Source organism: Lethenteron reissneri, chromosome 23 (assembly GCF_015708825.2).
Source record: "Lethenteron reissneri isolate LAM-NWPU_2019-01 chromosome 23, ASM1570882v1, whole genome shotgun sequence".
Taxonomy (NCBI): domain Eukaryota; kingdom Metazoa; phylum Chordata; class Hyperoartia; order Petromyzontiformes; family Petromyzontidae; genus Lethenteron; species Lethenteron reissneri.
The window spans coordinates 21,004,967-21,032,855 of NC_083801.1; the positions used below are offsets into that span (position 1 = coordinate 21,004,967).

Here is a 27,889-nt window from a genome sequence, read left to right on the forward strand (position 1 = left end):
GCGACACGACCCGAGTTCGATTCCTGTTCACGGGCCAACGCCAGTGACGATTATCTGAAACGGTCCTGGGCCTCCCCTAGGTCGACTCAGTCTCAAATCGGTACCTGGCGCGGTGTGTAGTAGTCAACATCGCCACTGGGGAAGCCGAAGGCGGCCGTGTACGTGGTGCTGGCCACCCACCCCCCTCGTGTGCCACAGTGCCGGCCTTCATAGGTGCTCGCTAACGGCATTTGTCTGTTAACCTTTTCCTGTTCCAAGACAACTGCAAGTTGGTGGGTTTCCCGTTCACTGCTAAATTTCGGAACACAGCAAGCGGTTTGGCGTTAATTTTATTTACTGAGGCATAGCGCCGTTGTTTTTCCAGACATTGTACTCACCGCAGAGAACTGTGGCGACACGACCGCACTCCCCGATAGCCAAACCGTGCCACACGCCCTCCCACCTGGCCTGGCGGGAGCCTCGGTACCGATGAAGTCACTTTGTGTTAGTTTACGTGACCGAGACGTCCACGTGCATCATCGGAACGGGAAAGGGTCACAGGCAACACGGGGCGACCTTTGTCTTTGCACACGTGTGAGAATCCATGACCTCGTGACCCTCCCCCCCTTTGTCCTTCCATGCCACAGCTGCGTGTACGACTACCTGGAGGTGAGGGATGGCGGCAGCAACGACGCGCCGCTCATCACCCGCCTCTGTGGCTCCCAGAAGCCCTCGACGCAGAAGTCGACCGGCAACGTCATGCGGCTTCGCTTCCGCACGGACTCCAGTGTCACCCACCCCGGCTTCAATGTCCGCTACTCCCTCGGTACTTGCCGCCCGTCGTTGTTGTCGTCGTTGGCAACTTCATCATCATGAGTACACTTGTTAACCTTGTCATCGTCGTGTCTCAGCATCGTCACTATCGTCATCTTTGTCATAATCAGAACTGTCGATAATCAGCGTCGTCGTTGCCATCAGCATTATCATCTTCAGCATCAGTATCATCACCATCTTCAATATCAACATCATCACCTGCACAATTATAGCCATCATTGTGGTTATCATTGCCATGGTGATGATGTCGCCGACCTCTTTGTTATCGTTATCATCAACATCATTATCATCATCGTCATCATAACCTCGTCATCATCACCATGTTCGCCGTGGTTTCGCGGGCGGCGCCGTGCTGACGCGGTGTTGCCGCCGTTTGTGGTGGTGCAGCGGCGTGCGGCGGCACGGTCGTGGGCCAGAATGGCCACGTCACCAGCCCCAACTACTCGGTGGGCGAGTACCCCAACAACCTGAACTGCGAGTGGCACGTGGAGGCGCTCACGGGCCACTACCTCATCCTCACCTTCACCCACATGGCCCTGCAGAGCTCTGCCAGCTGCTCGCAGGACTACGTGGAGATCCGCGAGTACAACTCCACCGGTGATGACGGCTTGCTGCATGCCACCCCACCACGCCGTGCCACACCACATCAATCTAAGCCACACCACGCCGTGCCACGACACACACCCCACAACAATATAAGCAGCATTACGCGCCATGCCACCACACAATACCCATGTATCTTCACTCAATGTTACGTTACTCTCTGCTCTATGTCATTTCACACCACTGCATGCCACTCCACTCCATGCCACTCCACTCCACTGCATGCCACTCCACTCCATGCCACTCCACTCCACTGCATGCCACTCCACCCCATGTCACACCACTCTATGCCACTCCACTGCATGCCATGCCAGAACACAGCACTCCTTTCCCGTACAAAATCAAACCCCGTAACGGATGATGACGTTTGGAGTGGGTGACAAGGATTGGCAAAATGTTCTGGACGGACGACGTGTAGGTACGGCGTGGAATGACACGGTGACGGTGTGGAGCGCGGTGCGATGTGTGGAGCGATGTGCGATGTGTGGGGCGCGGTGCGATGTGTGGGGCGCGGTGCGATGTGTGGAGCGATGTGCGATGTGTGGGGCGCGGTGCGATGTGTGGAGCGATGTGCGATGTGTGGGGCGCGGTGCGATGTGTGGAGCGATGTGCGATGTGTGGGGCGCGGTGCGATGTGTGGAGCGATGTGCGATGTGTGGAGCGATGTGCGATGTGTGGAGCGCGGTGCGATGTGTGGAGCGATGTGCGATGTGTGGAGCGATGTGCGATGTGTGGAGCGATGTGCGATGTGTGGAGCGCGGTGCGATGTGTGGAGCGATGTGCGATGTGTGGAGCGATGTGCGATGTGTGGAGCGATGTGCGATGTGTGGAGCGATGTGCGATGTGTGGAGCGCGGTGCGATGACGACGTGCGGTGTGGGTGGATTGTCGAGCTGTGAAGGAGTGAGCAGCTGCATCGTGACGTGACCGAATGTCCAGGTGTGGCATGGAATGACGGACCTCCGATTAGCACGTTTGGCTACATACGGTGCGAAAGAAGTTCAACACACAGTACATACATACGCAGTGACGATGCGTACAGAGGAGTGGCGGTGACGACGATGACGACGACGACGATGTTGTCGCGCTGGCCGTGCCGCCCAGGCCTGCTGCTGGGCCGCTTCTGCGGGCAGGACCTCCCCACCGTCGTGATGGAGACGTCCGACAGCTTCGCGCACGTCCGCTTCGTGACGGACGGCGCCGGTGGCGGCGACGGCTTCGTCCTTAACTTCCGGTCGAGCGTGGACGGTGAGGAGGGCGCACGCACGACAAGTATAAAGATCCTCCACCACCACCATCCCCCCCCCCCCCCCCCCCGTATAGTCTGAACAGACTGTTTGGGCAGGTGCTGTTAGCAAGCAGCACCTATGAAGGCCGGCACGGCACACAATGGGGTGAGTGGCCAGCACCACAACCGGCTGCCTTTGTCTCCCCGGTGACGATGTTCACAAACCCCACCAGCTACACATTTGCGGCTGAGTCGACCTAGGGGAGGCCCAGGACTGGTTCACATAATCATCACTGATGTTGGTGGCCGTGAGTGGAAATTGAACTCGGGTCACCGGGTTCGAAGCGCAGCGTAGCGCTGACCGCTATGTCACTGCTCTCCATGCACACAGACGTACAGCCGCACTTCTGGGTGACTGTTATCCACACATGAATCCGAAGGCGATGAATTTCTGCCAATTGCTTGCGCATTTCTAGAAAACGCTGAGAATAATCCGATGAATTCGACGTCGCTTCTGGCCCACCATCGTGAAATTCAAAGAGTCGCGTGCCGCCCACCGGGTCTGTCAATGCCACCGCAAGTGCGGAGCTACTCCCCTTCCTGTCTCGTCGCAGAAATGTCTTTGACGTCCTCCGTTGCTCGCCGCTCTCTCCGCAAAACCCTCTCCCCTCCACTGCCCCCCCCCCCCCTCGACCACCACAATCAGAGTGCGGAGGAGACCTGGCGACCCCGACGGGCACCATCACGTCGCCCAACTACCCGAACCTGTACCCGCACAGCCGCGTGTGCGAGTGGCGCATCACGGTGCCGCTGGGTCGTCGCGTCACCCTCACCATCCACGACTTCCTCACCCAGGACCATCCCAACTGCGCCATCGACTACCTGGCGGTAGGTGCCGACGCGCTCAGAATCAAAACCAGGAATCTGGATTTGGACTGCAGGCAGGAATCCGATGAGCTGTGAAGCTCTTTTTCGCAGGTGTCCGGTTTGGGCGGGGTCAGCAAAGCCACAGCTGCAAACGATACGCAAAACGATAGGAGTGCTAAATAGAGATTTAAAAGGTGAGCAAGTGACTAATTATGAATAAATCGCTAATCAAACATGTAAGTCCGACCTTTAGTCACAGAAGATCGTGACACCCCCTGCCGGATATTCGCTCCACTCCACCATAGGAACCCACACGAACCCACCGTCAAAACGTGGAAGGGACAACGTGAGGCTATTGTTCGCGAGGTTGAACCAAACGTGTGTGACAACAGGTGTACGACGGGCTGTGCCTTCGTCTCTACCTTCACCTTACCTGCCTGCTTCCCGTGTGTGACAACAGGTGTACGACGGGCTGTGCCTTCGTGTCCACCTTCACCTTACCTGCCTGCTCCCCGTGTGAGACAACAGGTGTACAATGGGCTGCGCAGCAACTCGCCGAAGGTGGCGCAGCTGTGCGGGGACGTGGCCTCCGGCACGCGCGTGCAGTCATCCGGGAACACGATGCGCGTGCGCTTCCGCACCAACGCCCACAGCTCCAGCACCGGCTTCCGCGCCACCTACCACTCGGACGAGGAGGCCGGTACGGCGATGGGGTGGGGGGTGGGGTGCGGAGCACGGGGGTGGCCGCCGAGTGTCTGCCATGCCTGGGTTTTGTGGTCTAAGTTGTTGCTCTTGAGGGGAGGTTGATCTGTTAGTTTGTTGCCTAGAGGCCACATCAGAGTCCGGTCTGCCAGTATATCGTCGACAGACTCCACCAGGGTCCGCTCTGTAAGTCTGTTTTCGAGAAAACCCCATCAGATTATTCGATCCGTCAGTCTGACAGCTCTTTGAAATGCGCTGCCTTCACTACGACAAGATTGCCCTTGGCCCAAAACATACTCTGGAGGCTGTTGAAGTCTTTCCGTCTTCCCTCACGACGATGTCTGACGGCGGCGTTCTCTCCCCAACCCCCCCCCCCCCCCCCGCGGGACAGTGTGCGGGGGCATCCTCTCCAACCCCGCCGGCGGGAACTTCACGTCGCCCGGCTACGACGGGCAGACCAACTACGTCGCCAACCTGAACTGCGAGTGGACGATCGAGAACCCGCGGCACGCCAACTCCTCCATCTACATCGAGTTCTTCGACTTCAAGCTGGAGCACCACCAGACGTGCGAGTGGGACTACATCGAGTTCCGCGTCGGTACGAGCAGCTGTTCCGTCCACCCGCATCGCTGGCCGGTCTGTCAACGGGCCGGCTAGCCAGCCAGTCAGTTGCTCAGTTAGTCAGTCGCTCCGTCAGTGAGTTAATTGTTCAGTTGATTGCTCAGTCGGTTATTCAGCGGTCAGTCAGTCAGTCAGTCGCTTGGTCGGTTAGTCAGTTAGTCAGTCGACGATTCGGTCGGTAATTCAGTTGGTCCATCAGCCAATCGGTCAATCATTCAGTCGGTCCGTAAGTCAGTTGTTTGTTGATTACGCCAGTCAGGTGTTCAGCTAATATGCCTATCAGTGAGTCGGTCAGTAAGTCGGTCGGTCGTTTTGTCTCTGCCGCCCTCGCAGACAGCGGGAATGGGGAGCTGCTCACGCGCCTCTGCGGGCAGTCGGCGCCCGCCGTGCCGTTCGTCATGGCGGCCCCCCAGCTGTGGGTCCACTTCCTGTCCGACCCCTTCGTGGAGGACAGGGGCTTCGCGGCGCGATACGTCTTCACGGGTGGGTAGCGCCAGGGCGGGCGGGCGGATGGGCACGGGCGGCCGGTCTCATTCCCCCGTGCCAGTCCACGCTCAAGGAGGCTTCTCTCTCCTAACCCCCCAACTGCATGAAATCTTCTCCCTGTGCTGTGCTTCGTTCTCTTCCTTACTGCAGATGATCACGGCATCGCGCTCTTTCAGATGCGCTTCTGCGGCCGTCTGGAATGCTCTTCTAATATTAGGAAGCCACTGGAGCTATGCATTTTGAAATCTATATTGAAAACTCATTTCTTTACAACTGCTTTTTGTGTCTAGTTTGTTGTCCTTCTCCCGCGCCTCCAATTAGCACGGTTGGCTACGTACGGTGCGAAACAAGTTCAACATACATACAATACAAAACAATGAGACCCTATACAAATCAATAGGACCCAATGCAAAGCTAATACATATCAATAGGGTCCGATACAAATCAATCATGCAAATGAATGGGATGCAATGCAAACCCAAACCCAAAAAAGGTGTCTGTAAGTCTCAGCAAGGCTTTCCTGGACAAAAATTAGACGACGTAGTTCATTCTGGGCTCGTGAACCCCATTCGTCTCTTGTCTGCTGCGCTGAGAACCGCTGGCGTTAACGCGGCCACGCGCTCCTCGCCGTTGACAATTCGCACATTTGCCCCAACACAAATTTGCTGACCCTTCCCCCCTCAACTGCGCCTAATGGCCTTGACCCTACTGACAAGGTCTGCAGGCCAGCAACCTCCATTAAATCATCCAGCATTTCCGGCGTTTAACAATGCGGCCGAGTGCTGCATTCCGACACCACCATCATCATCATCCTCACAAGCGCCGCTTTGAAAATTTGTTAGAAGCTAAAAATTCCCGACCGATGGCGCTTCTCCAGACGGGGGGAGCGGAGAATATCGCGGACGTCATTATTGCCCTTTGAGACGTGCGGAGATGATTAGCGTCTTCCCACGAGAGCCGAGGCGTGCTTTGCTCCGACGCTTTGGGCTTCGTGGGGAGTGCGCATACCTGCGTTGTGTACAACGTGCATGCGTGTGTGGGTCTTCACTGCACGGCAGCTGCATATATATGTACTCCTTGTCTAATTAGACGACTTTTTCGTACATGCGTCCATGCGTGTGTGCGTGCACGTACAGACTGCGGAGGTCTGCAGATCGCCGAGAGTGGCGAGATCTCCAGCCCCAACTTCCCCGCTCCGTACGGGAACAAGAACCGCTGCGCCTGGATCTTGGAGGCTCCGCTGGGCCACACCATCACCGTGAGCCGTGTGCTTCGAGCTAAGCGCCATTCCAGGGTTCCTCCATCCATCGTTTAGGGCGCCGCAGTGGTTCAGAGATGTTAAATCCCTCATCTGATACGCAGGTCATGGGTTTGATCCCAACCCTGACGCCTGTATATTTGGAGTTTGTATGTGTCTCCTCGTGGTCGCGTGGATTTTTCTCCAGGACCTTCCCCTTCCCTCCGCTTTTAGAATGAACATCACGCGTTTAGAGTATTTGGGTGCGATACGTTGCCACGTGATAAGCCACTTCGTTGAGCTGCTATCATTTGTGATGGCCAGGTCGCTTCTGAAAAATAGCTACGTAGCTCAGTGGGACTTACCTGGTGAAATAGAAAAGCATAGTAGTTCATAGTTTCCTTGTGCGAGCGACCCCTTCCCCCGTGACCTCTCTCCCACCGACACCCCCTCCCCAACCCCACGCCGCCGCCGCCCCCACCACAGCTCACCTTCACGACGTTCCACCTGGAGTCGCACACCACCTGCTTGTGGGACGCCGTCTCCATCTTCAACGGCGGCGCGCCCAGCTCGCCTGTCATCGGCCACTACTGCGGCATGGCCGGGCCCGGCACGATCCGCTCCGGCTCCAACAAGCTCGCCATCCTCTTCAGCTCCGACAGCAGCGTGGTGGCCGCGGGCTTCCACGCCGTGTGGGAGGCCGACTCGGCCGGTAATCCGCCAGCATGCGCTGCGCACGCACCCCTGCCGTCGTCGGCCCTAAATGCAATCCGATCTGAAGGTGAAACGAATTATTTAGCGGTGATGCTGCTGCTCTTGCTGCTGTGGCAGTGATGCGCGAGGGCAATGCATGTATGTATGTAGAACTTCTTTCGCACCGTACATATCCGACCGTGCTGAGACGACTGAAAATTGCCAGGGTGGGTGTCCCCTTCACCACTGAATCTCGCTAGTGGCTCGTCGTAATTTGGTGCCAAACTGTGCCACACGCCCTCCCGCATGGCCTTGTGGGAGCCGCGGTACTGATTTTTTATTCCAGTTTGTTTTGATGACGTTCACGTACGTGTACAACCACCTTGTAATATTTGCAGAAATTTTACCCAAGCGTTCGATCTCACTGTGAAGCTGACAATAACCAAATCTCATCATCTCATTCACAACACTTTGCCATTTTGCGTTGTTATTGTTATGATTTCCATAATCAATACAATTAACACATTTCTTGGTGATGAATTTTCAGATGAAGATGTTTTTCTGAAAATGAGACGGCATCTCTCGCAGAACCAATCCTACTGAAAATTATTCCTAAACAAAACGAAGAGAAATTAGAACCTCAATTAGTGAGATATGTCAATAACGAGCATCTGTCGAAAAGAACGCTGCCCAGCCGCTCACACACACTCACACACTCGCTCACCCTTCACTCACCCACACTCACCCACTCACTCACTCGCTCACCCTTCACCAACCCATCCACCCGCCCGCTCACCAGGGTGCGGAGGGATCATCCACGCGGAGGACGGCAGCATCAAGTCCCCGGGCTGGCCGAACCCCTTCCCTGCCGACTCGGAGTGCACGTGGACGCTCGTGTCCCACGAGAGCCAGCACCTGACGCTCACCTTCGACCCCAATTTCAACATCCCCACCTCCGACTCCTCATGCAGCTCCAGCCACGTGCAGGTGCGTCGAGGGCAGGGAGTGGGCGGTAGCGAGAGGCGGAGGCGGGCGATCCGGTCGATCGGTACCGGTCGAGGCGTCCATTCGTTGACGTGACGAACCGTAAAACATCGCCATCGATATTGGATTTCACCTGCATGAGCCGTACGTTTCAATGCTTCCTTATGGTCGATGCTGGAATGGATTCCTTTGCCATCCTTCCCTGGCCGAGTCACCCTCCCGCCCCGTTGTCCCCCTACAGGTGTGGAACGGGCGGCGTGAGACGGACGAGTCGCGCCTGCTGCTGGCGTGTGGCACGACGGCGCCCAGCCCCGTCGTGGCGCTGGCGAACCGCGTCACGGTGCGCTTCCAGGCCACGGGCGCCACCACCGCCGCCGGATTTTCCGCCTCCTTCTCCAGCAGTGAGTCTGAGCCCCGCCACCAAGTCGTGGCATCTTCCGCCATTGAAGTCAGAGGGATGTCGTCTCCCTCGCCTGCTTCGGTGGGAGGCCGTGGGTTCGATCCGAGACCCCCGGCGATGCCGGTTGTTGTATATTTGGAGTGCGCGTTTGCTCTCCGATTTAGCACGGTCGGCTACGTACGATAACAAAGAAGCTCAACATTCATATGTACACTCCCTGCAGTGATCGTGTAGATTTTTCTCCGGGTTCCTCCGGTTTTGTCCGTCTCCTCGGTCAGAATCAACGTGGGTTCATATTGTTTGGCTGCTGCTGTGCGTATCCACGTGCGATGATGAAGCCACTTCGTTGAGCAGTCACGTGTGGCCAGGTCGTCTTCGCACAAGAGATCATAGCACAGTGGGCTTCACCTGGTAAAAGATAAAAGAAAAAACGGAATACATCATGATCAATAAAGCATCATTGTCATCATCATTCTCATGATTATTGTCATCATCATCATCAAACCTTAATCTTTTCTCTTCCGTCAGTCGTGCCAACCCACGCTCATTTGAGTAGGAAAACAGCTGTGAAAGTTCCTTATTCCATTAATGTAATTATTATATTTATTTCGATTTAAAGCTTTCGTGACTGCAGGGATTCATCTTCTTGGTTCTTTCAGTAAAGTCACGTAGAAGGTAAATAATAAAATAATAAAAATAAAACATAATAAAATACAATTCTCACGACGTTTCGGCCACAACGCAAGCGGCCGTCCTCAGGTGAAGAACAGGTCTGTCGGAAAGACATTCAGACGCCGTGAGAATTGTATTTTATTATGTTTAATTTTTATTATTTTATTATTATATTCATGTAAATACACAGACTTGTAATGCACTGCACCGACAAGCGCTTGGGAAGGCAGCCACGACTGGCATCAACAATTGGCCAAACTCTCTGGTCCTATGTTGGGTCAACTCCAGCAATTATTTTTGTATGCATGTGAGAGGAAACCAAAGTGCCCAGAGAAAGCCCACACGTGCGAGGGAAGGGCAGGACTCAATCCCCGTCAGTCCCGCTCGCTGTACCGCCATCGTACTCCGGCAAAGCCGGGAGACGTGACCTCTCGGCCCGATGTCTGCGGTCCATCAACGCTTCACCGCTCGCACGGCGCTGGATGGCAGCCTCGCGCAGGCGCCGGCCTGGCTCAGTCGCGACCGCCGCTGACCTCGACTTTGACCTAACGACCTTCGGACCGAGAGGCTGCGTGGCTCGCTCCGACCACCGCCACGCTCGGACTCATCCGGAAATCATTCCCAGCGCCAGTTCTCGTTGGCGTTTTTCCAATTTAACGCAATCATTTTTTTTTAAGTCCCTTTGTGTGTGAGCGACATCTGGGCCTCGATCAGAGGTGCTAAATAAATGTAAGATAAGATGAAGAGAGTGCAGCGGGAAGTCAGGTGCACACATTCTAAGTGTGTGAATCATGTAAAACAAGAACGAGGAGACATTTATAAAGTGATGAATTTAAAAAAAAAGTATCACAAGAACATTTGAAACTTGTACATTTCTGCTGTGTTAGAGAGATTGTTTCAAGACGTATCATGATTCGATTTAAATGAACATCACGCTTTTAAATATACTCCCTAGACGTCCGCTGCAGGAGATGTCTCCCCATTGTGCTCACGCCTTCAAAGACAAAGATCCCCTGTACAGCCTGAACAGACTTTTGGGGCAAGTGCTGTTAGCGAGCAGCACCTATGAAGGCCGGCACGGCACACGTGGGGAGGGGTGGCCAACACCACGCCTGGCCACCTTTGTCCCCCCCAGTGGCGATGTTTACACACCGCACCAGGTACTCATTTGAGGCTGAGTCGACGTAGGGGGAAGTCCTAGGACCTGTTTAGATCATCGTCACTGGCGTTAGTGGCCATGAGTGGGAATTAAACTCGGGTCGCCGGGTTCATAGCGTAGTGCTAACCACTGTACGTACTCCCCGCTATCGCGTACGGTCGAGAAACACGGCCAGATTAACAACAACTATACTCTTTGGGTCTTTCGGTAAAGTCACGTAGATAGAAAAATAATTCTAAATCACGACGTTTCGATCGCAACACAAGCAATCGTCCTCAGGTGAAAAAAAATAATGTTGCAATCGAAACGTCGTGATTTTTTCATATTTTTCTATCTACGCGACTTTACTGAAAGACCCAAAGAGTATAAATTCCTGCAGTCACGAAAGCAATAAGTCAACAACAACAACGTTGGAACGAAAATTTTAAAGTGTGCAAAAAAGTACGGAGAAGATGCTTGGGGTAAGTAACACTGAGAGGCAGCTCGCAAGGATGCGTGAATCCGCGAACATGTGCAGTTTAATGGCTATAATTTAAACTGTTAATAAACGAAAGTGGGCTTGGATTAAAACAAAAACAAAAAACTGTTTGCAAACAGCGATGACGACCGTTTCATAAAGATTAATGATGGAGTGGCGGCCGGGGAATGGATAGCAAGGACGTCGACCGAGGAGATGGATCGGTGAAACCAGCGTGGGTGCAGGTGCTGGATGGATTGTTCCATTCGCTTTGGGAGGCTTTCATCCAGCAGTGGATTGGCCACGGCTGATGATGATGATGATCTGCTAAACGCGAACGTGCCGGATGCCGAACGTGAACGTGATAGCCTCACAGTGCGGTGCCGTGGTGGCGAGATGTTAACTACCTCGCCTGGTATACAGAAGGTCGTAGGTTCAATCCTGACTCTAATGGCTGTATATTTGGAGTTTTCAGTGTTCTCCCCGTGGTCGCGTGGATTTTCCTCCTGGTCCTCTGGTTTTTTCCTCCACATTTTGAATCAACATGCGTTTAGAGTATTGCCCCCTATAAATGTCCACTTCGTTGGGCTATCATTTACGGACAGTTCGCTTTTAAAAAATGGCAATGTAGCTCAGTGGGCCTTACCTGGTAAAATAAAAGTAGTTTCGTTTAGCGCAATAGCTAGCACTCCCACGACCGGCCTGCCTACACGTCCCCAACTCGCGCCCGTGACCACGGCTCGAACCCTGACCCTGCCCCATCCCCCTACCCCTCCCTCGCCAGGCTGCGGAGTGACCCACGACGAGCCACAGGGTCAGATCCTGTCGCCGAGCTACCCGGCGCACTACGGCGACAACCTCGACTGCCACTACCTCATCAACCCCGGCAACGACTTCACCATCATCCTCTCTTTCCAGACTTTCCAGGTCGAAGGTACGGGGACTCCGCCTGCCCCTCCCACCTCCGTACCCCCCCCCCCCCCTCCCCCTCACTGAACCCTCCCTCCACCCCTATAAACTTTTATTATCATAATCACTATTATTCCATTTTAACGTCGTGTGTTTAATTATTCCAGTGAGCCGATTCAAGGCCTGTCAAAGTTTATTCGAAGTCACATCACCCAGATTGCACCCCGATGTCAGAAGCTAGGCATTGTTGAGTCTGGACAATGCTTGCGTCAGAGACTGCGATGCATGCCAGGTGGTTATAGGCTGCTATGGAGGGACTCGTTTGGCTGCAGAGGGCAACGCAGCATGCTGAAGTATGGAATGTAACCCAAATTACCCGCATGGCCTGGGGAGTCCCTCGTCCAGCAATAGGCCGGCAACAAGTCTGTAAACTAAACTGCATTTTTAATTGGCATGTTTGTGAGAAAAAAAACCCACATCCAAGGGGACAATCGTAAAACATGCACACAGATGAGTCAGCTGTGCACCCGCTCTCTACAGTACGTCCTTCTGAATGCCACTTTGAGTTTCAAGCCGCACAGGTTGGGAGCTTCACAACACTTTCATCACGATCTCCGCACGACTCAACCAGCCTTGCCTCCCAAGAGCTGGGCTAGCAGCAAAACTTGATTTCCGCTAGATCTGTCCGGATCAGCGATTGGCTAAAATATGTCCACGCCCAGTACACCACATCCAGTATAGGCCTCTATCCCTAGCTGCAGGGATTAGACGTGTTGTGCGATAATGCTCTGCTCAGTACCTCCCCAAATCCCCACCGTCCCGTCCGTCCATCTGTCCATCTGTATTTTCTTCTGTCCATCTGTCTGTCTGTCCGTTTGTCCATCCATCTATTCATCCATCTGTCCGCTCGTCTCGTCTGATTGTCCATCCATCGTCCCTCCGTCTCCATCCATCCAATCCGTCCGTCTGTCCGCCCGGTGCGTCCCCGCTCGTCCGGCCGTGCGGTGGCGCAGGTCACTCGACGTGCGCCTACGACTTCCTGAAGGTGTACGGCGGCACGTCGGAGAGCGGGCAGCTGCTCGCCACGCTGTGCGGCTCCACGATTCCTGGCGTGGTGTCGGCGCACGGTCCCATGTTCCTGCACTTCCACTCCGACCCCTTCGTCGAGGACAACGGCTTCCTCGCCGCCTACCAGGCCATACGTACGCGCGCACAGCCACGCACGCACCACTACAAAGTGTGGCTTTCCTTGGTTACAAAAATTATCTTAGTCTGCGTCTACACCCAGGTTAGTTCATTTCACCGCTTTGACCGTAGATTTATGCTGGGAAGCAGTCACGGTCATCGTAGCGATGGACGATTTTCGTCCACTCAGAATCATCGTTGATTTTCTTTTTTTATCCGCTCCGTCGACGAACATTTTGCTCGCTAATTTCACGAACCAAAAATTTATGCTGCAACCCCTTCCCCTCGTCTGCTCCATCCCTCTCTCTATCTCTCTCTGCCGGCGTTCCGGGGCGCCAGCTTGTGGAGGGTCATTCACGAACCCGTCGGGATTCATCAGCAGCCCGACGTTCGGGCAGGTCAACTACCACAACAACATGAACTGCTCGTACCACATCCAGGTGGAGGAGAATCGCATCGTTAACCTCAAGTGAGCTACACGTGGGCGGGGAGGGGGAGGAAACTCTCAGTGAGTAGCGAGACTTTTTAGAATGGAGATTTCCAAGTCAAGTAACACCTCGAGATACGGAGTGGATGCGTTCCTGGAGCTCCGCTCGTATATTGAAACGTTGTATGAGAACAGGTTTTACCCTTTCTGCCAATAAAACAGTTGTGTTAAGATGTTAACACGCCCAACAGAATCCTTTTTCAAGGAATCTTGTCTGCATTAACCACACGTACCTGTGGTGAACATGCAAACAAAAACATACTCTGAAAGTATGTGCATTGTCTTTGAAACTGATTGGTCCACACCAGAGACAGCTTTCTTTAGAGCCGAGTCTCAAACAGTGTTAGGCCAGAGGACGTCAAAAGGCAAACAGCACAGAGACAGTACTCTATCAGGGCATTTATAGCTCGGAGTGATCTGCTACAATATGGGACCTTTCTTGAAACGTTGTATGTTGTATAACTTATAACATTAGTGATATGAGGATGCATTCCCAGCCTTCGTAACATACCATTTCATCATATAAACACGTCATAACTTAGCATTCATATTGTAAACAACGATAAATGATATTTAAAATAATATCATATATTGAGTAGGATTAAAATTTTAAACTGACATAAATAACAAAAAAGTGAAGTAACGTGCTTTTTTCTGATTTATATAATACCGTTTATTCTTTATTTGTTCGTATAAGTGTACTTAATAATTATTTAACTGTTAATAATGGTAAACATAATGGTAAAAAATACAACGTTTGTTCGACCAAAACTTTGTTTATTGAATATACGCACATCGAGGTATGACGGTGTATGTGTATAACGAACTCAACAAATTCGTCAATGAATTGACCGAGCGTGTTTTGTTACTTGTAGAAGTGCACCACTGCCAAAGCTGCAGCAGCAGCAGCAGCATCAAATAATTTGTAATCCAAGTGTGGGACCAGGTCATGAGCTTTGTCCGTATCAAGCAGTCTAGCCCAGAAGACGACACGTGAGACATTTTACATTCCTATCATCAGGAATGCACCCGATTGTCAGAGCTCAGAAGCTCAGCAGGTATCAGCCTGGATAGTGCCTGCATTGGCGACCAACGTGATGCATGACCAGCATAATAGGCGGCGGATCTACGTGGGGGGCACGAATTGTGACAATCCATCGAGTCACAGGCGTTGGAGGGTGAACGTCTAACTTGGTATTGGCGATGGCTGCGCGATGTGTTTGCGTGCCATTGGAACATCATGCGGCACGACACCAACGAACGTCGGAGAGCTACACACGGCACTACCGCGACCGCCAACGATGGCGACGGCGGCGACCCGTAGCCACGTGACACCTCCGCTTTTGTCACCTCCAATTGCCGCGGTTGGCCACGCGCGATGAGAAAGAAGCTCAACGTCCATACGTCCAAAAATCGGTTGCTCATCATAATCGTTGCTCATCTCCGCAACACGTAGGTTCAACTACATGCACCTGGAGGCGCACTCGCAGTGCCACTACGACTACGTGGCCGTGTACGACGGCGCCGACACCTCCGCGCCGCTGCTCGGCACCTTCTGCGGCACCCAGGTTCCGCTGCAGCTGCACAGCTCCGCCCGGGACATGTTCCTGCTCTTCGTGACGGACGCCTCCGTCACCGCCGGCGGCTGGCAGGCGGCGTACCGCACCACGCTCGGTGGGCGCACGCACGCACGCGCGTTCACGCGCACGCAGGCGCTGCTCACGCGCACACACGCAGGCACGCGCGCGCACGCGCGCTCACACACACCTGTTTTAAAATCAATCTTCCATCGCTATTTGCCGTTGCGAACAGACAAATGTGTTGCCGCGCACGATCTTGCCTTCCCGCAAAAACACAATACGACATATTGAACACACAACTCAATGCACAACGCCACACCGTGCAACACCCGCATGCACACTCACGCGCACTACACACTGCAATATGCTTCACACCCCCGTCCCGCGATGCGCAGGTCCAGCGCAGGGCTGCGGAGGGATGCTCACGGGCGACACCGGAGAGCTCACCTCACCGGACATTAACGGCGACGGGCGCTATGAAAATGACCTGGACTGCCGCTGGACCGTGTCCGTGCAGCCGAACAATCTCATCACGCTCACCTTCAGCGCCTTCGAGCTCGAGTCGGCTATCCAGGACACCTGCCACTACGACTACGTCTCCGTACGTCACGACCCACGCACAAACACGCACGCGCGAGCGTGCAGAGGATCGGGGCGCGAGCACCGCTGGTAAACACGACAGAGGCAAAAGACGCTCAGTGTAGCCGTACGGACCGAGGAGAGTGCTGATAGCGAGCGCCTACCCAAGGGCGGGCTCAGCGCAAGAGATGGTCATGTGACCGGCAACTACCTGCTTGTCAAAAAACGCAAACGTTTCAAAGCAAGTCGGACGTGTGTACGGCCGGCTCCACAGCACTGTCACGTGGCGCGTGGAGTTGCATTATTCGCTACCATAGCATCCAGGTACCCATGGCACTGATCATGAGCTGTGCATGACCCTTTTATCTTTGGCCTTGGTCAACAAAAGTCTGGCCGCAATTGGTGGTGGAGATCAAAGCCTAACCAAGCATCAGGTTACCCATGCAACGCGGTGTTGTCGATGATTTATGATTCGAAATAGATTCGCCCCATCCATAGGATGGACATGGCTACCGGATTATTGCTCTCTGCATCAGGCGCTGTGAAGAAGGGAGAAGGGTAATCTCCCAAAGCCTCGGCCTATCTGTGTGCGTGTGTGCCAACTGAATGTTTCATAAGACAGAGTTAACGATGACGGTGGACGGGGAGGTGTTTGTGGCCTGTAGCAGAGAGTATGCACGTCGAAGAGGGACACACACCGGTGAACAAACCAACGACCACAAACACGGATCAACACATGCAGACGAGACAGGCGTGCGAGAGACACCCAGACCACTCCGTCCTCCCCCCCCACCACCCCCCACCAGGTGTTCGACGGAGAGAGCGCGCTGTCCCCCATGGTCGGCCGTTACTGCGGTGCAATCGTGCCGCTGCCCATCACCTCCTTCAGCAACTTCCTGCACATCCACTTCCACACCGACAGCTCGGTGCAGCGCGCCGGCTTCCACGCCACCTACCAGACGAGCGCCAGTGAGCCCCCGGCGGCATCGCGCACCCACACGCCCACCCACACGTGCGCACGCTTGCACACGCGCACATGCACGCGCACGCACGCACTCACAACAAACTCTCACGTACGCGATTACGCAGTCTCAATCTCGCCCGCACGAGGTATCCGCATCTGCCATGGCTTGTGCGGATGCGGTTTAGCTCATGGTCCACCCTAAATCGCATCAACTGCACAAATGTAACATTTAAAACTCTTCAGCAGTGTGCGACCGTGGTCATCCAGAACAGAACGTACAACGTAGAACGACGCGATGCCCGAGCCAAACATACGAAGGAGACATCACGGCGACGAGACCCTCCGCCGTTGTCTTGCTTGGCCACCTCGGTGTGACGTTGTAGTTATTGTTGCTCTGCGTCTACATTGGCCGCACGAAAGAAAGAGATCTCACCCGCAGTCTCTCCGCCCCTAACCAACCTCTTTCACCACCACCCCCCCTGCCACCGGCTCAAACTCTCAGGCGTGTGCGGCGGCGTGATCAACGCGACGGCGCAGGCGCAGACCGTGACCTCGCCCGGCTTCCCCGACGCGTACCCCACGGAGTCGCGGTGCCGCTGGACGCTGGACGCGCCGGCGCAGGAGAGCGTGCGCGTCACCGTGACGGCGTTCAGCCTGCCGGCGCACCAGACCTGCTCCAACGACTACCTCGAGATCCGCGACCAGCCCATGGTGAGAGCGAGCGAGCGTGCCGCCGCGCGGGAACGGCTTCGTGTCAGAATCAGAACCCTTATTTAGATTGGAGCAGGAGGAATCCGATAAGCTTTGAAGCTCCTTTAAATTTCGATTTAAAGCTTTCGTGACTGCAGGGATTCATCTTCATGGTTCTTTCGGTAAAGTCACGTAGAAGGGAAATAATAAAGTAATAAAATAAGTTATATATTATTTTATTATATTATAATATTATTTTATATTAAAATATTATTTTATTATTTTATTATTACATTTTATTATGTTTTATTTTTATTATTTTATTATTTCCCTTCTACGTGACTTTTCCGAAAGAACCAAGAATATGAAGCTCCTTTCCACAGATGTCCAGCGTGGGCGGCTCAGCAAGTGTAACCATGCCACGTGTCTACCACTCCCTCTATCCCGTGCCCCCCGTGCCCCGTGCAGGGAGACTATGGACAGGTCCGCCGTTACTGCGGCACCGACATGCGCATCCCTGAATTCTACTCCATCGGGCGCACGGTGCACCTCGACTTTAAAGTCGACACCTACGAGCCGGGCAATGGCTTCAGCCTCTCATTCCAGACCGCAGGTATTCTCACGCACACGTACGCGCGCTCACACACCCGATCGCTCCCTTATCGTAGAATCGTCATCAGTGGTACTCTGCACAGAGTCCATCAACGTTACCCGCTTTTAAATGGGCAAGTCTAAATCTGACCGAGGTAAAGATGGCAAAACATTTTTGCGAATCACACAACGTGTGTCTCTTTCCCCTTTCCCAGCAACCCTCACCCTGTACCACGTCGCCCATATCCCGTGCCCCATACTCCGTACCCCGTACCTGGTTCCTCCCACCCCATAGCGCATAAGGGGCCGTCTATAAATGACGTCACGCACCTAGGGGGGGGGGGGGGTCAGACATTTGTGATGATGTGTGACGAGAGGGGGGGGAGGGTTTGAGAAATGTGACGTCACATCAAAATGCGCAACTTTAAATAAATATAGACAACACGTTCTACTTAATTAAATATACTTTTTTTATCAATGTTTTCTCCTACAACATCAGAGTGCAGCGCCACATTAAACACGCACTACAATTACAATAGTTTAAAGCGATTTGGGGGGTGGGGGCAGAGTTTTGCGACGTCACATTTGAGGGGGGGGCTGACTTTTTGTGACGCCGTGTGACGAGGGAGGGGGGGGTCAAAAATCGTCCAAAATCGCGTGACGCCATTTATGGACGGCCCCTAACCCACACTCCGTACCCCGCACCCCTTTACCCCGCGCCTGACACCTCCCGCTCCGTGCCACGTGACCCTGCACGTGCCGCGCCCGCCAGGCTGCAGCCGCGAGTACAACGCGTCGTACGGCTACCTGGCGAGCCCCGGCTGGCCGGACGTCTACCCCCACAACATGGACTGCACGACGGTGCTGCGGGCGGCGGCGGGCAGCCTCATCTCGCTCTTCTTCAGCGCGTTCACGCTCGAGACGCACCCCAACTGCCAGTTCGACTACCTCGAGGTGACGGCGCCCCCCGATGCCGTTATTAACGATACGTGTTGATTATTATTATTTTGGGGGCAGGGGGGGCTAAAATTAAGGATCGGTATGTGAAGTGTTTTAATGTTTAAAAAAATGTTAATTGAACATGGTAATGCCGCTAGCTTTCATGTCTGTCTGTCCATCTGTCTGTAACTCTTGTGAAGATGATCCAAGTAGTAGGTTTTTACCCTTTTAACTGGTACAAAAACTGACACCTTTATACAAGGCATCATGTTTGCAATAACCACAACACAAGCAGTCAAAATGCAAACAAAAAGAAAACAACTCTGATAATGATATGCACTGTCCTTGAAGTTGATTGGTCTACACCCGAGACAGCTTTTCTTAGAGCCTAGTCTCCATTGGTGTTGGACCAAATGACGCCAAAAGGGTAAAAACCTACTACTACTATATTTTGCCACTGGTAAAGGAGGTCTCATAGTGTAAAAGATGATCCAATTTAAATGACATTTGAGTCTAAAGTTGCGTTGCTATTAACCGACTTAGTCCCCAATGGAAAACCACAGACGCATTCCTCAATGGAATGTCGGGCAAACTGATCAAAGGCACTTCCTAAAACCAAAAAAAGAACAGCGCTGAAAGGATTCACCTTGCCCGACATCACACGTCACGCGCTCACATCCGCTCACCACGACGTTGTTACTCATGACCTCTCATCTCGTCGGAAGCTAAAGTTATTCTAGCGAACAAAATAGTTTCCAGGGACAAACCCCACGTAGTCGCAACGCGATCGGTACAGAATCCATGCAAATCCATGATTTTTCTTCACCCCCATTATTATTGTTGTGACATTTTTAAACCGTCGTGCTACCGGCCGCCGTAGGTCCACAACGGCAGCGACGCGACGGCGCCCTCGCTGGCGAAGCTGTGCGGCGCGGGGCTGCCCGACCCCGTGTTCCCGCGCGCCGACGTGCTCTTCCTGCACTTCGTCAGCGACTTTTCGCTGGCGCTCAACGGCTACGAGATCACCTGGACGTCGTCGCCCGCAGGTGAACGTGTCACGTGGGCGAGGCCAGACGCGCGAGGATCGCTCGCTCTTAACGCGGACGATCTCATGATACACCTGCTCGGCGCTTGGAATGGGTGACCGCTATCGTGTAACAGGTGCCGTTACGCGATAAACGCGGTCAGCATACGTACGGTGCGGAAGATGTTCAACGTACGTACGTACGTGTGCTGTAGGTCTATTGCCGTGACAGCTCTTAGGTGCCACGGGATGAGATGGGGGGGGGGGGGGGAAACCCAACGCTGGACTCTCCTAGGCCTCAGCATGGCTCACCTGGATAAGTAAATAATACGAATAATTAATATTGTTAATCATTAATATTAATAATTATTGTATTACAGCAATGGGAGAGGTTCATAACGTAGATTTGGTCGGCTCGCTGGATTGAGTCTGTCTGTGGTATCTGCTAACATCTGGTTTCCTCTCACATGGGAGCCAAATGCTGATTGATTGAATTGGCCGAACGTCCCAATAACGTATTTATTATTTCCTAGGAGAGTAAAAACGGATGTATCGCTCCATTAATATTGATTCTCAAACTCATGATATAATCTTCTTGGTTCTTTCGGTAAAGTCACGTAGAAGGGAAATAATAAAATAATAAAAATAAAACATAATAAAGAACCAAGAAGATGAATCCCTGCAGTCACGAAAGCTTTAAATCAAAAAATCATGATATCATATTACACGCATAAAAAATATCTATTTTGATAACGGGTTCATGTCACCACTGTAGCCATTGTGAACACTACCATTCAATGCAACGTAAAACAATTGATTCTTGATTTGAATCGTAACCCTACTGCTATGCGACAATTCATCGTATCGCCACATGGGTGGTATCTTGCAACACCGCCATGACACACTTTATCACCACCACAACTCACCCACGCATGGCGCTGAAGCCCGCCACAGCGACCGACGCGCTGTACAGATTGTGCGGCTGCCACGCGGTTGAGGTCGCTGCTGCTCTTCCGTGCCTTAAACTCCACCCCCTCCAGCCGTACGTGCTGTCGACCTCCTGCCCCTCTTCCAGTCCCATACACCAAGGCCTTCCTCGTCCCCTCGTCTCCTATGGCAGACTGCCTCGTCTCTAAAAACGAGAGTATTTGCCTGCTATAAATTTCCACATGACGATAAGCCACTTTGTTGAGATGCCGTTTGTGATAGCCAGGTCGCTTCTGAAAAAGAGCTACAAAGCTCAGTGGGCCTTGCCTGGTAAAATAAAAATAGTTTATAGTTTCATAGTTTTAGAATATCACACGCACGCACACACGCACCACGCCTGCCTCACGCCACGCGCGCAGCGTCCTGCGATGCCGTGACTTTCGTACGCTCCGTAAAAGACGCCGTTTTTTTGTCGCGACAAACGGTTAAACCCGTCGCATGTGCGTACGTTGAACTTCTTTCGCACCGCACATAGCCGACCGTGCTAATCGGAGGTGCCCCGTTGACGCGCAGGCTGTGGGGGCATCCTGCACGGAGACCACGGCTCGTTCACGAGCCCCGACTTCCCGGGCACCTACCCCAACAACTCAACGTGCGAGTGGCTCCTGGAGGTGGCCGTGCACCGGCGCGCCACGCTCCGCTTCCCCGTGTTCCATGTCGACGACCCGGGCGACTGCGAGCGCAACTACGTGATGGTGCACGACGGGCCCAACATGAGCTCGCCTCCCGTGGGCACCTTCTGCGGTCAGGTGAGCTCTCGCTTCCCGCGGGTTCACGCCGACGAAACTGGCCGAGTGGTTCGACCAGATGGGTCGAACCACTCAGCCGAACCGCGGCAGTTAGCCAAGTCAAAGATGGTGAAGTCATCCAGCCAGTCAACTGAGTCAACCAGCCGGTCAACCGATTAGTTAATTGGACAGCCAGCTAGTCAACTGACTAACCAGCCAGATGGGATGGTCACTCAATAGCACGTTTGGCTACATACGGTGCAAAACAAGTACAACATCAATACAATCAACTAACCAGCGAACCAACTAGGCAACCAATGAGTCAGACAGCCAGACAGTCAACCAATGAACTAATTGGCCAGCCAGCTATTCAACCGACTCACCAGCCAGTTGCCCAACCAGTGAGTCAAACTAATGGCCACCTCGCCAACTGCCCAGTGCATCAGTTATCCAGTCAGACAGGTCAGCCAGCCATCCAGAGAAAAAAAAGTCAGTGAGTCAATCATCTAACCAAGAAGCCAATCCCACCTGCAAGTCGGCCAATCACTGTGACGCATCACAGAACCAGACAAACTGTCAATATACCAACCGGCTATCCGGAAACTAGTAAATGAATCAGCCAGCTAATTCATCAGCTGGTCAAATGCTCAATCGCTCACTCATTCATCCACGTATTTAGGCACTGTCTCGCTGACGTTTAGTTAAGCAGGTGGTAGCTGAAAGAAATAAAACAAATAATGTATATTTTTTATAGGGGATGTGAAAAAAACCAGTTGTTACATGACTGTTTTTTCTATAGTCTTTGCTCAGTTAATTAGACAAAAATACCCATCACAGGGATATAAATTGCTAAATTAGTATCAATCATTAATGGCCAATATTTTTGCATATAAAACTTACTAGCTCGGAAAAACTATTTTCGAATTAAAACGCCGTGCGGTGAAAAATGTGTACATTAATGCCAGCGCCGGCACGCAGCGTCTCATTGTTGGTTTCAAAAAAAAAAACGTACACGCATTCACACATTTCATCGCCTTGCTTTCCAAAGTCACTCTCAAAAGAGTCCTACAGAGAGAGAGAGAGGGAGAGAGATCTCGTGTCATCACAACAGCCCTCGTCTGCCCGTCTTTTCGTTTGGAGCTGTGTGAACGCGATCATCGCGCGCGTCTGCCACCGTGTTTTGACCGGTGCGTGCCGTCGTTGGCGTCCCCACAGAACGACAACATCGCGGACTTCACGTCGTCCGGCTACCAGCTCTTCGTCCGCTTCCAGGCGGAGGGCTCCTCCGTGCCGGCAGGGTTCCGGCTCACGTGGACCAGCTCCTGAGATGACAACGACGGCGATCACCACCCCTTGCGCCGTCCGTCACCACCACCATCATAACCACCGACCGCCACCATCATCATCACGATCATCAACCCACCCCGCCACCATCACCAACATCACCAGCACCACCATCATCACTACGATCTTCAACTAGACCACTGACGCCATTCTGATCACTACCATCATCATCGCAATCACCACTGCCCAGACCGACCTTACCACCTCTACTATACACACCGACACACACACGCACACGTTCGTGCGTGCCGATACGTGCAGCCACCTCCTCCCAAGGGCACGGCACGCCCAGCCGTGCCACCCTGCACGTGGCGCAAGCTTTAGGAGGGTGTAATACTTTCTGTAAATATTAAATCCGCAAGAGAATCGTGATTGTGTTGAATTTTAAAACAATTCCTCATCCCTACCTCCCCCCTCCTTTTTTTTTTGTACAAACTCTGTGGCCTGTGAGTCCACAATCTCTGTCTGCAAGCCCCCCGACGCTCGCACACACCGCTATCCCAGCGCGCAGTGCGGCAGCCGCTGAGCCGCTGAGCCGCTGAGCGCACGGACCACGCAGTTCGAATCCCTTCACCGGCCATCATGGATCACTCGACGATTTGCACGGTTGGCTACGTACGGCGCGAAAGAAGTTCAGCACGCGTGCACATGCATACAATTAATAAACATTAAACAGCTGTGCAATCTGCTGTCCTGAGCACGGATACGACTCTTTGATTGATTGATTGATTCGTGGCCTATATTGAAACAAGGTAAGAGTGAGTCAAGACCAGATGTTTCCCTTTCAAGGCAGGTCTGGGTGCAAACTAACAAAATAATGCATCTAATGGCACAGTAACATGCTGCTTGAATGCAAACAACTCTAAGTGAATATAAATTAATCAACCCGACTATATATATAAAATCGTTCATGTCTGTCTGTCTGTGTGTGTGTGTGTGGATTTCGGCCCATACGCACTTTCATTGGACGACGGTTGCCCCTGGCAACGGCTAGCCACGCCTTCGCCGCTTTCATTGGACCTGGCAACGGCTAGCGACGCCTTCGCCAAGGGCTGCAGTTTCATTGGACGGCGGTTGCCCCTGCCAACAGGCTAGCCACGCCTTCGCCACTTTCATAAGCTCCGTATTTAATTAAATAATAGCCATTACACAGTATTGTTGGAGCGCTGAGGGGGGGGGGGGGAAGGCACGCCACCCGTACCCTGCCTCTTCCAAGCCGACAATTTTAGGCGAGGCCGCAGGCTTTGCACGCTACTAGGCCTCAACACCCACCACGCCACTCTGAGGTAAATTCATCAAAGTTTTTCCTACTCTTCACTACACCCCCACCACAATGTGTGCTATTAATATTACTTTTAAACCCAACGCGCCAACAATCGATTACTTTAATGTTCACTGTACAAATACTCATTAAGCTGGGTGAGCGTACTGCCACTCTATTATGTACACTCTAGCCTGCTTATGAAGCTGAGTGCGTGTACTGGCAGTCTATAATGTGGACTCTTGCCTGGTTATTATAATCGATTCTTTATATGTTCTTTGTACAAACAGTCATTAAGCTGCTTGAGCGACCCCAGTTCGATTCCAACACGCCCACCACCGCTGACGATTATTTGAAACGGACCTGGCCCTCCCCTAGGTCCACTCAGCCTCAAACGCGTAACTGCTGTCGTGTGTGAACATCGTCACTGGGGAGACAAAGGCGGCCGGGCATCGTGGATCCAAGTCCCGGGCGAAGCCGGGTCTTGTGTATGTGTGTTTATGTGTATGTCTGTGTGTCTCTATGTATGTGTGTATGTATGTGTATGTATGTGTTTGTGTGTATGTGTGTGTGTATGTGTGGGGAGCGATAGTGTAGCGGTTAGCGCGCTGCGCTATGAACCCGGCGACACGAGTTCGATTCCCGCTCACGGCCAACACCAGTGACGATTATCTGAACCGGTCCCGGGCCTCCCCTAGGTCGACTCAGCCTCAAATGAGTACCTGGTGCGGTGTGTAAACATTGCCACTAGGGAGACAAAGGCGGTCGGGCGTGGTGCTGGCCACCCACCCCCTCGTGTGCCGTTCCGGCCTTCATAGGTGCTCGCTAACAGCACTTGCCCCAACAGTCTGTTCCAGGCTATACGGGGGATCTTTGTCTTTGTGTATGTATGTGGGTTTTTTTGTATGTCTTTATGTGTATGTCTGCGTGTCTCTATGTATGTGTGTATGTACGTGTGTGCATGTGTTTGTGTGTATGTATGTGTGTGTGTATGTATGTGTGTGTATGTGTTTCTGTGTATGTATGTGTGTGTATGTATGTGTGTTATGTGTCTGTCTGTGTGTCTGCATGTATGTGTGTGTGTATTGTGTATGTGTTTGTGTGCATGTATGTGTGTGTTTGTGTGTATGTGTATGTCTGTGTGTGTGTATGTGTGTGTATGTGTTTGTGTGTATGTGTGTGTATGTATGTGTTTGTATGTGTTTGTGTGTTTACGCTCGCATTACACAAATGTGTTGCAGGTCTAAGGCGTTCCTCGCACAGCATTGCCGCTTTATTATTGCAGTCGTTTACTGCCGTGCGCACCCTGAAAGTCGTGTGTGTCTGCAGCAAGCGCGTGTATGTGTTCCTATGGACGCGCGCGTGTGTGTTGTGTAGGGGGAACGGTAGTGTAGTGCTTAGCGTGCTGTCTGTGTCTGTGTGTGTGTGTCTGTGTGTGTGTCTGTGTGTGTGCGTGTGTGGTGTGTGGGGAGCGATAGTGTAGTGCTTAGCGTGCTGTCTGTGTGTCTGTGTGTGTGTGTGTCTGTCTGTGTCTGTCTGTGTGTGTCTGCGTGTGTCTGTGTGTGTGTCTGTGTGTGTGTCTGTGCGTGTGTGGTGTGTGAGGAGCGGTGGGTGTAGTGCTTAACGCTACGCTGCGCTACCAACCCGGCGAACCGAGTTCGATTCCCGCTCACGGCCACCACCGGTGACGATTATTTGAACCTCCCCTAGGTCCACTCAGCCTCAAACGAGCAACTGGTGTTGCGTATTAACATCGGCACTGGGGAGACAAAGGCGGCCGGGCGTGGTGGATCCAAGTCCCGGGCGAAGCCGGGTCATGTGTATGTGTGTATGTGTTTATGTGTATGTCTGTGTGTCTGTATGCATGTGTGTATGTATGTGTGTGTATGTATGTGTGTGTGTATGTATGTGGGTTTTTTTGTATGTGTTTATGTGTATGTCTGCGTGCCTGTATGTATGTGTGTATGTACGTCTGTGGATGTGTTTGTGTGTATGTATGTGTGTGTCTATGTATGTGTGTGTATGTGTTTCTGTGTTTGTATGTGTGTGTATGTATGTGTGTTATGTGTCTGTCTGTGTGTCTGCATGTATGTGTGTGTGTATTGTGTATGTGTTTGTGTGTGTTTGTGTGTTTACGCTCGCATTACACAAATGTGTAATGCGGGTCTAAGGCGTTCCTTACACAGCATTGCCGCTTTATTATTTCAGTCGTTTACTGCCGTACGCACCCTGAAAGTCGTGTGTGTCTGCAGCAAGCGCGTGTATGTGTACCTATGGACGCGCGCGTGTGTTGTGTAGGGGGAACGGTAGCGTAGTGCTTAGCGTGCTGCCTGTGTCTGTGTGTGTGTGTCTGTGTGTGTGTGTGTGTCTGTGTGTGTGTCTGTGTGTGTGTCTGTGTGTGTGCGTGTGTGGTGTGTGGGGAGCGGTAGTGTAGTGGTTAGCGTGCTGTCTGTGTGTCTGTGTGTCTCTGTCTGTGTGTGTCTGCGTGTGTCTGTGTGTGTGTCTGTGTGTGTGTCTGTGCGTGTGTGGTGTGTGAGGAGCGGTGGGTGTAGTGCTTAACGCTACGCTGCGCTACCAACCCGGCGAACCGAGTTCGATTCCCGCTCACGGCCACCACCGGTGACGATTATTTGAACCTCCCCTAGGTCGACTCTGCCTCAAACGAGTAACTGCTGTAGCGTATTAACATCGCCACTGGGGAGACAAAGGCGGCCGGCCGTGGTAGATACAAGTCCCGGGCGAAGCCGGGTAGTACAGCTAGTACTATACAAAACTCAATCTACATTTTAAGATGATGAATTCTGAAACGCAATTACATTCATACTTGTGACATTGTTCGCAACAGTTGACCAGCACTATGCCGGTGGGCCATCCCCAAAAACCCCACTTTCATTCCTCATTCAACGAAAAACTTTGCTTGCCACGTCTCTCGCTAGCCGAAGGGATAATGCGATTGGGCTCGCGCCACGTGGAGCCAGAGAGAAAGTCGCGTCGAGAGAGGAGGGAACGAGCGCGACCGTCGGAGTCGCGTCGAGAGAGGAGGGAACGAGCGCGATCATCGTAGTCGCGTTGACCCGCTCGCGCGAGCAGCTGCGACAGATGGCAGCGGCGGTCCCCGCACCCCAACTACGATCGCTACCGCCCCCCCCCCCTATCCCTCCACGCACAGAGATGAGCGGCGATGAGGCATGATTACAATTTGTAGGAAGACATCAGCGAGACCGGCTCTTTGCATCTCCTCTAACTGCCCATCACCCAGGCCAGAGGTGGCCTGCGCGACACACAAAGCAAAGAACCCCCGTATAGCCTTTAACAGACTGCTGGGGCAAGTGCTGTTACCGAGCACCTATGAAGGCCGGAACGGTACACGAGGGGGTGGGTGGCCAGTATCACGCCCGACCGCCTTTGTCTCCCTAGTGGCAATGTTTACACACCGCACCAGGTACTCATTTGAGGCTGAGTCGACCTAGGGGAGGCCCGGGACCGGTATAGATAATCGTCACTGGTGTTGGCCGTGAGCGGGAATCGAACTCGTGTCGCCGGGTTCATAGCGCAGGGCGCTAACCGCTGCACTATCACACACACACACAACAACACACACAACAACAACACACACAACAACAACAACAAATAGTGATTTAAAATTAGTTTACATTCCGACGCCTCCACCTTTGAGTACAGCTCGAGACGCGGCTGCAAC

General features: G+C 52.9%; 1 protein-coding gene across 1 annotated transcript in view; it reads left to right on the top strand.

Moving 5' to 3' along the window:
• CUBN (cubilin) overlaps nucleotides 1-23,630 on the top strand; it is a 54,897-nt gene extending 31,267 nt beyond the window's left edge. The window contains exons 31-53 of the mRNA XM_061557778.1: nucleotides 627-805; nucleotides 1,201-1,410; nucleotides 2,520-2,663; nucleotides 3,350-3,531; nucleotides 4,039-4,210; nucleotides 4,604-4,810; nucleotides 5,167-5,316; nucleotides 6,456-6,577; nucleotides 7,043-7,268; nucleotides 8,049-8,236; nucleotides 8,475-8,634; nucleotides 11,706-11,855; nucleotides 12,844-13,032; nucleotides 13,355-13,484; nucleotides 14,959-15,176; nucleotides 15,478-15,683; nucleotides 16,468-16,630; nucleotides 17,128-17,336; nucleotides 17,784-17,928; nucleotides 18,679-18,860; nucleotides 19,726-19,891; nucleotides 21,370-21,605; nucleotides 22,800-23,630. Of these exons, the coding sequence (XP_061413762.1) occupies nucleotides 627-805; nucleotides 1,201-1,410; nucleotides 2,520-2,663; nucleotides 3,350-3,531; nucleotides 4,039-4,210; nucleotides 4,604-4,810; nucleotides 5,167-5,316; nucleotides 6,456-6,577; nucleotides 7,043-7,268; nucleotides 8,049-8,236; nucleotides 8,475-8,634; nucleotides 11,706-11,855; nucleotides 12,844-13,032; nucleotides 13,355-13,484; nucleotides 14,959-15,176; nucleotides 15,478-15,683; nucleotides 16,468-16,630; nucleotides 17,128-17,336; nucleotides 17,784-17,928; nucleotides 18,679-18,860; nucleotides 19,726-19,891; nucleotides 21,370-21,605; nucleotides 22,800-22,910 (4,045 nt within the window). The 3' untranslated portion in view covers nucleotides 22,911-23,630. The remainder of the gene's footprint in view (nucleotides 1-626; nucleotides 806-1,200; nucleotides 1,411-2,519; nucleotides 2,664-3,349; nucleotides 3,532-4,038; nucleotides 4,211-4,603; nucleotides 4,811-5,166; nucleotides 5,317-6,455; nucleotides 6,578-7,042; nucleotides 7,269-8,048; nucleotides 8,237-8,474; nucleotides 8,635-11,705; nucleotides 11,856-12,843; nucleotides 13,033-13,354; nucleotides 13,485-14,958; nucleotides 15,177-15,477; nucleotides 15,684-16,467; nucleotides 16,631-17,127; nucleotides 17,337-17,783; nucleotides 17,929-18,678; nucleotides 18,861-19,725; nucleotides 19,892-21,369; nucleotides 21,606-22,799) is intronic.
• The last annotated feature ends 4,259 nt before the right edge of the window (nucleotides 23,631-27,889 follow it).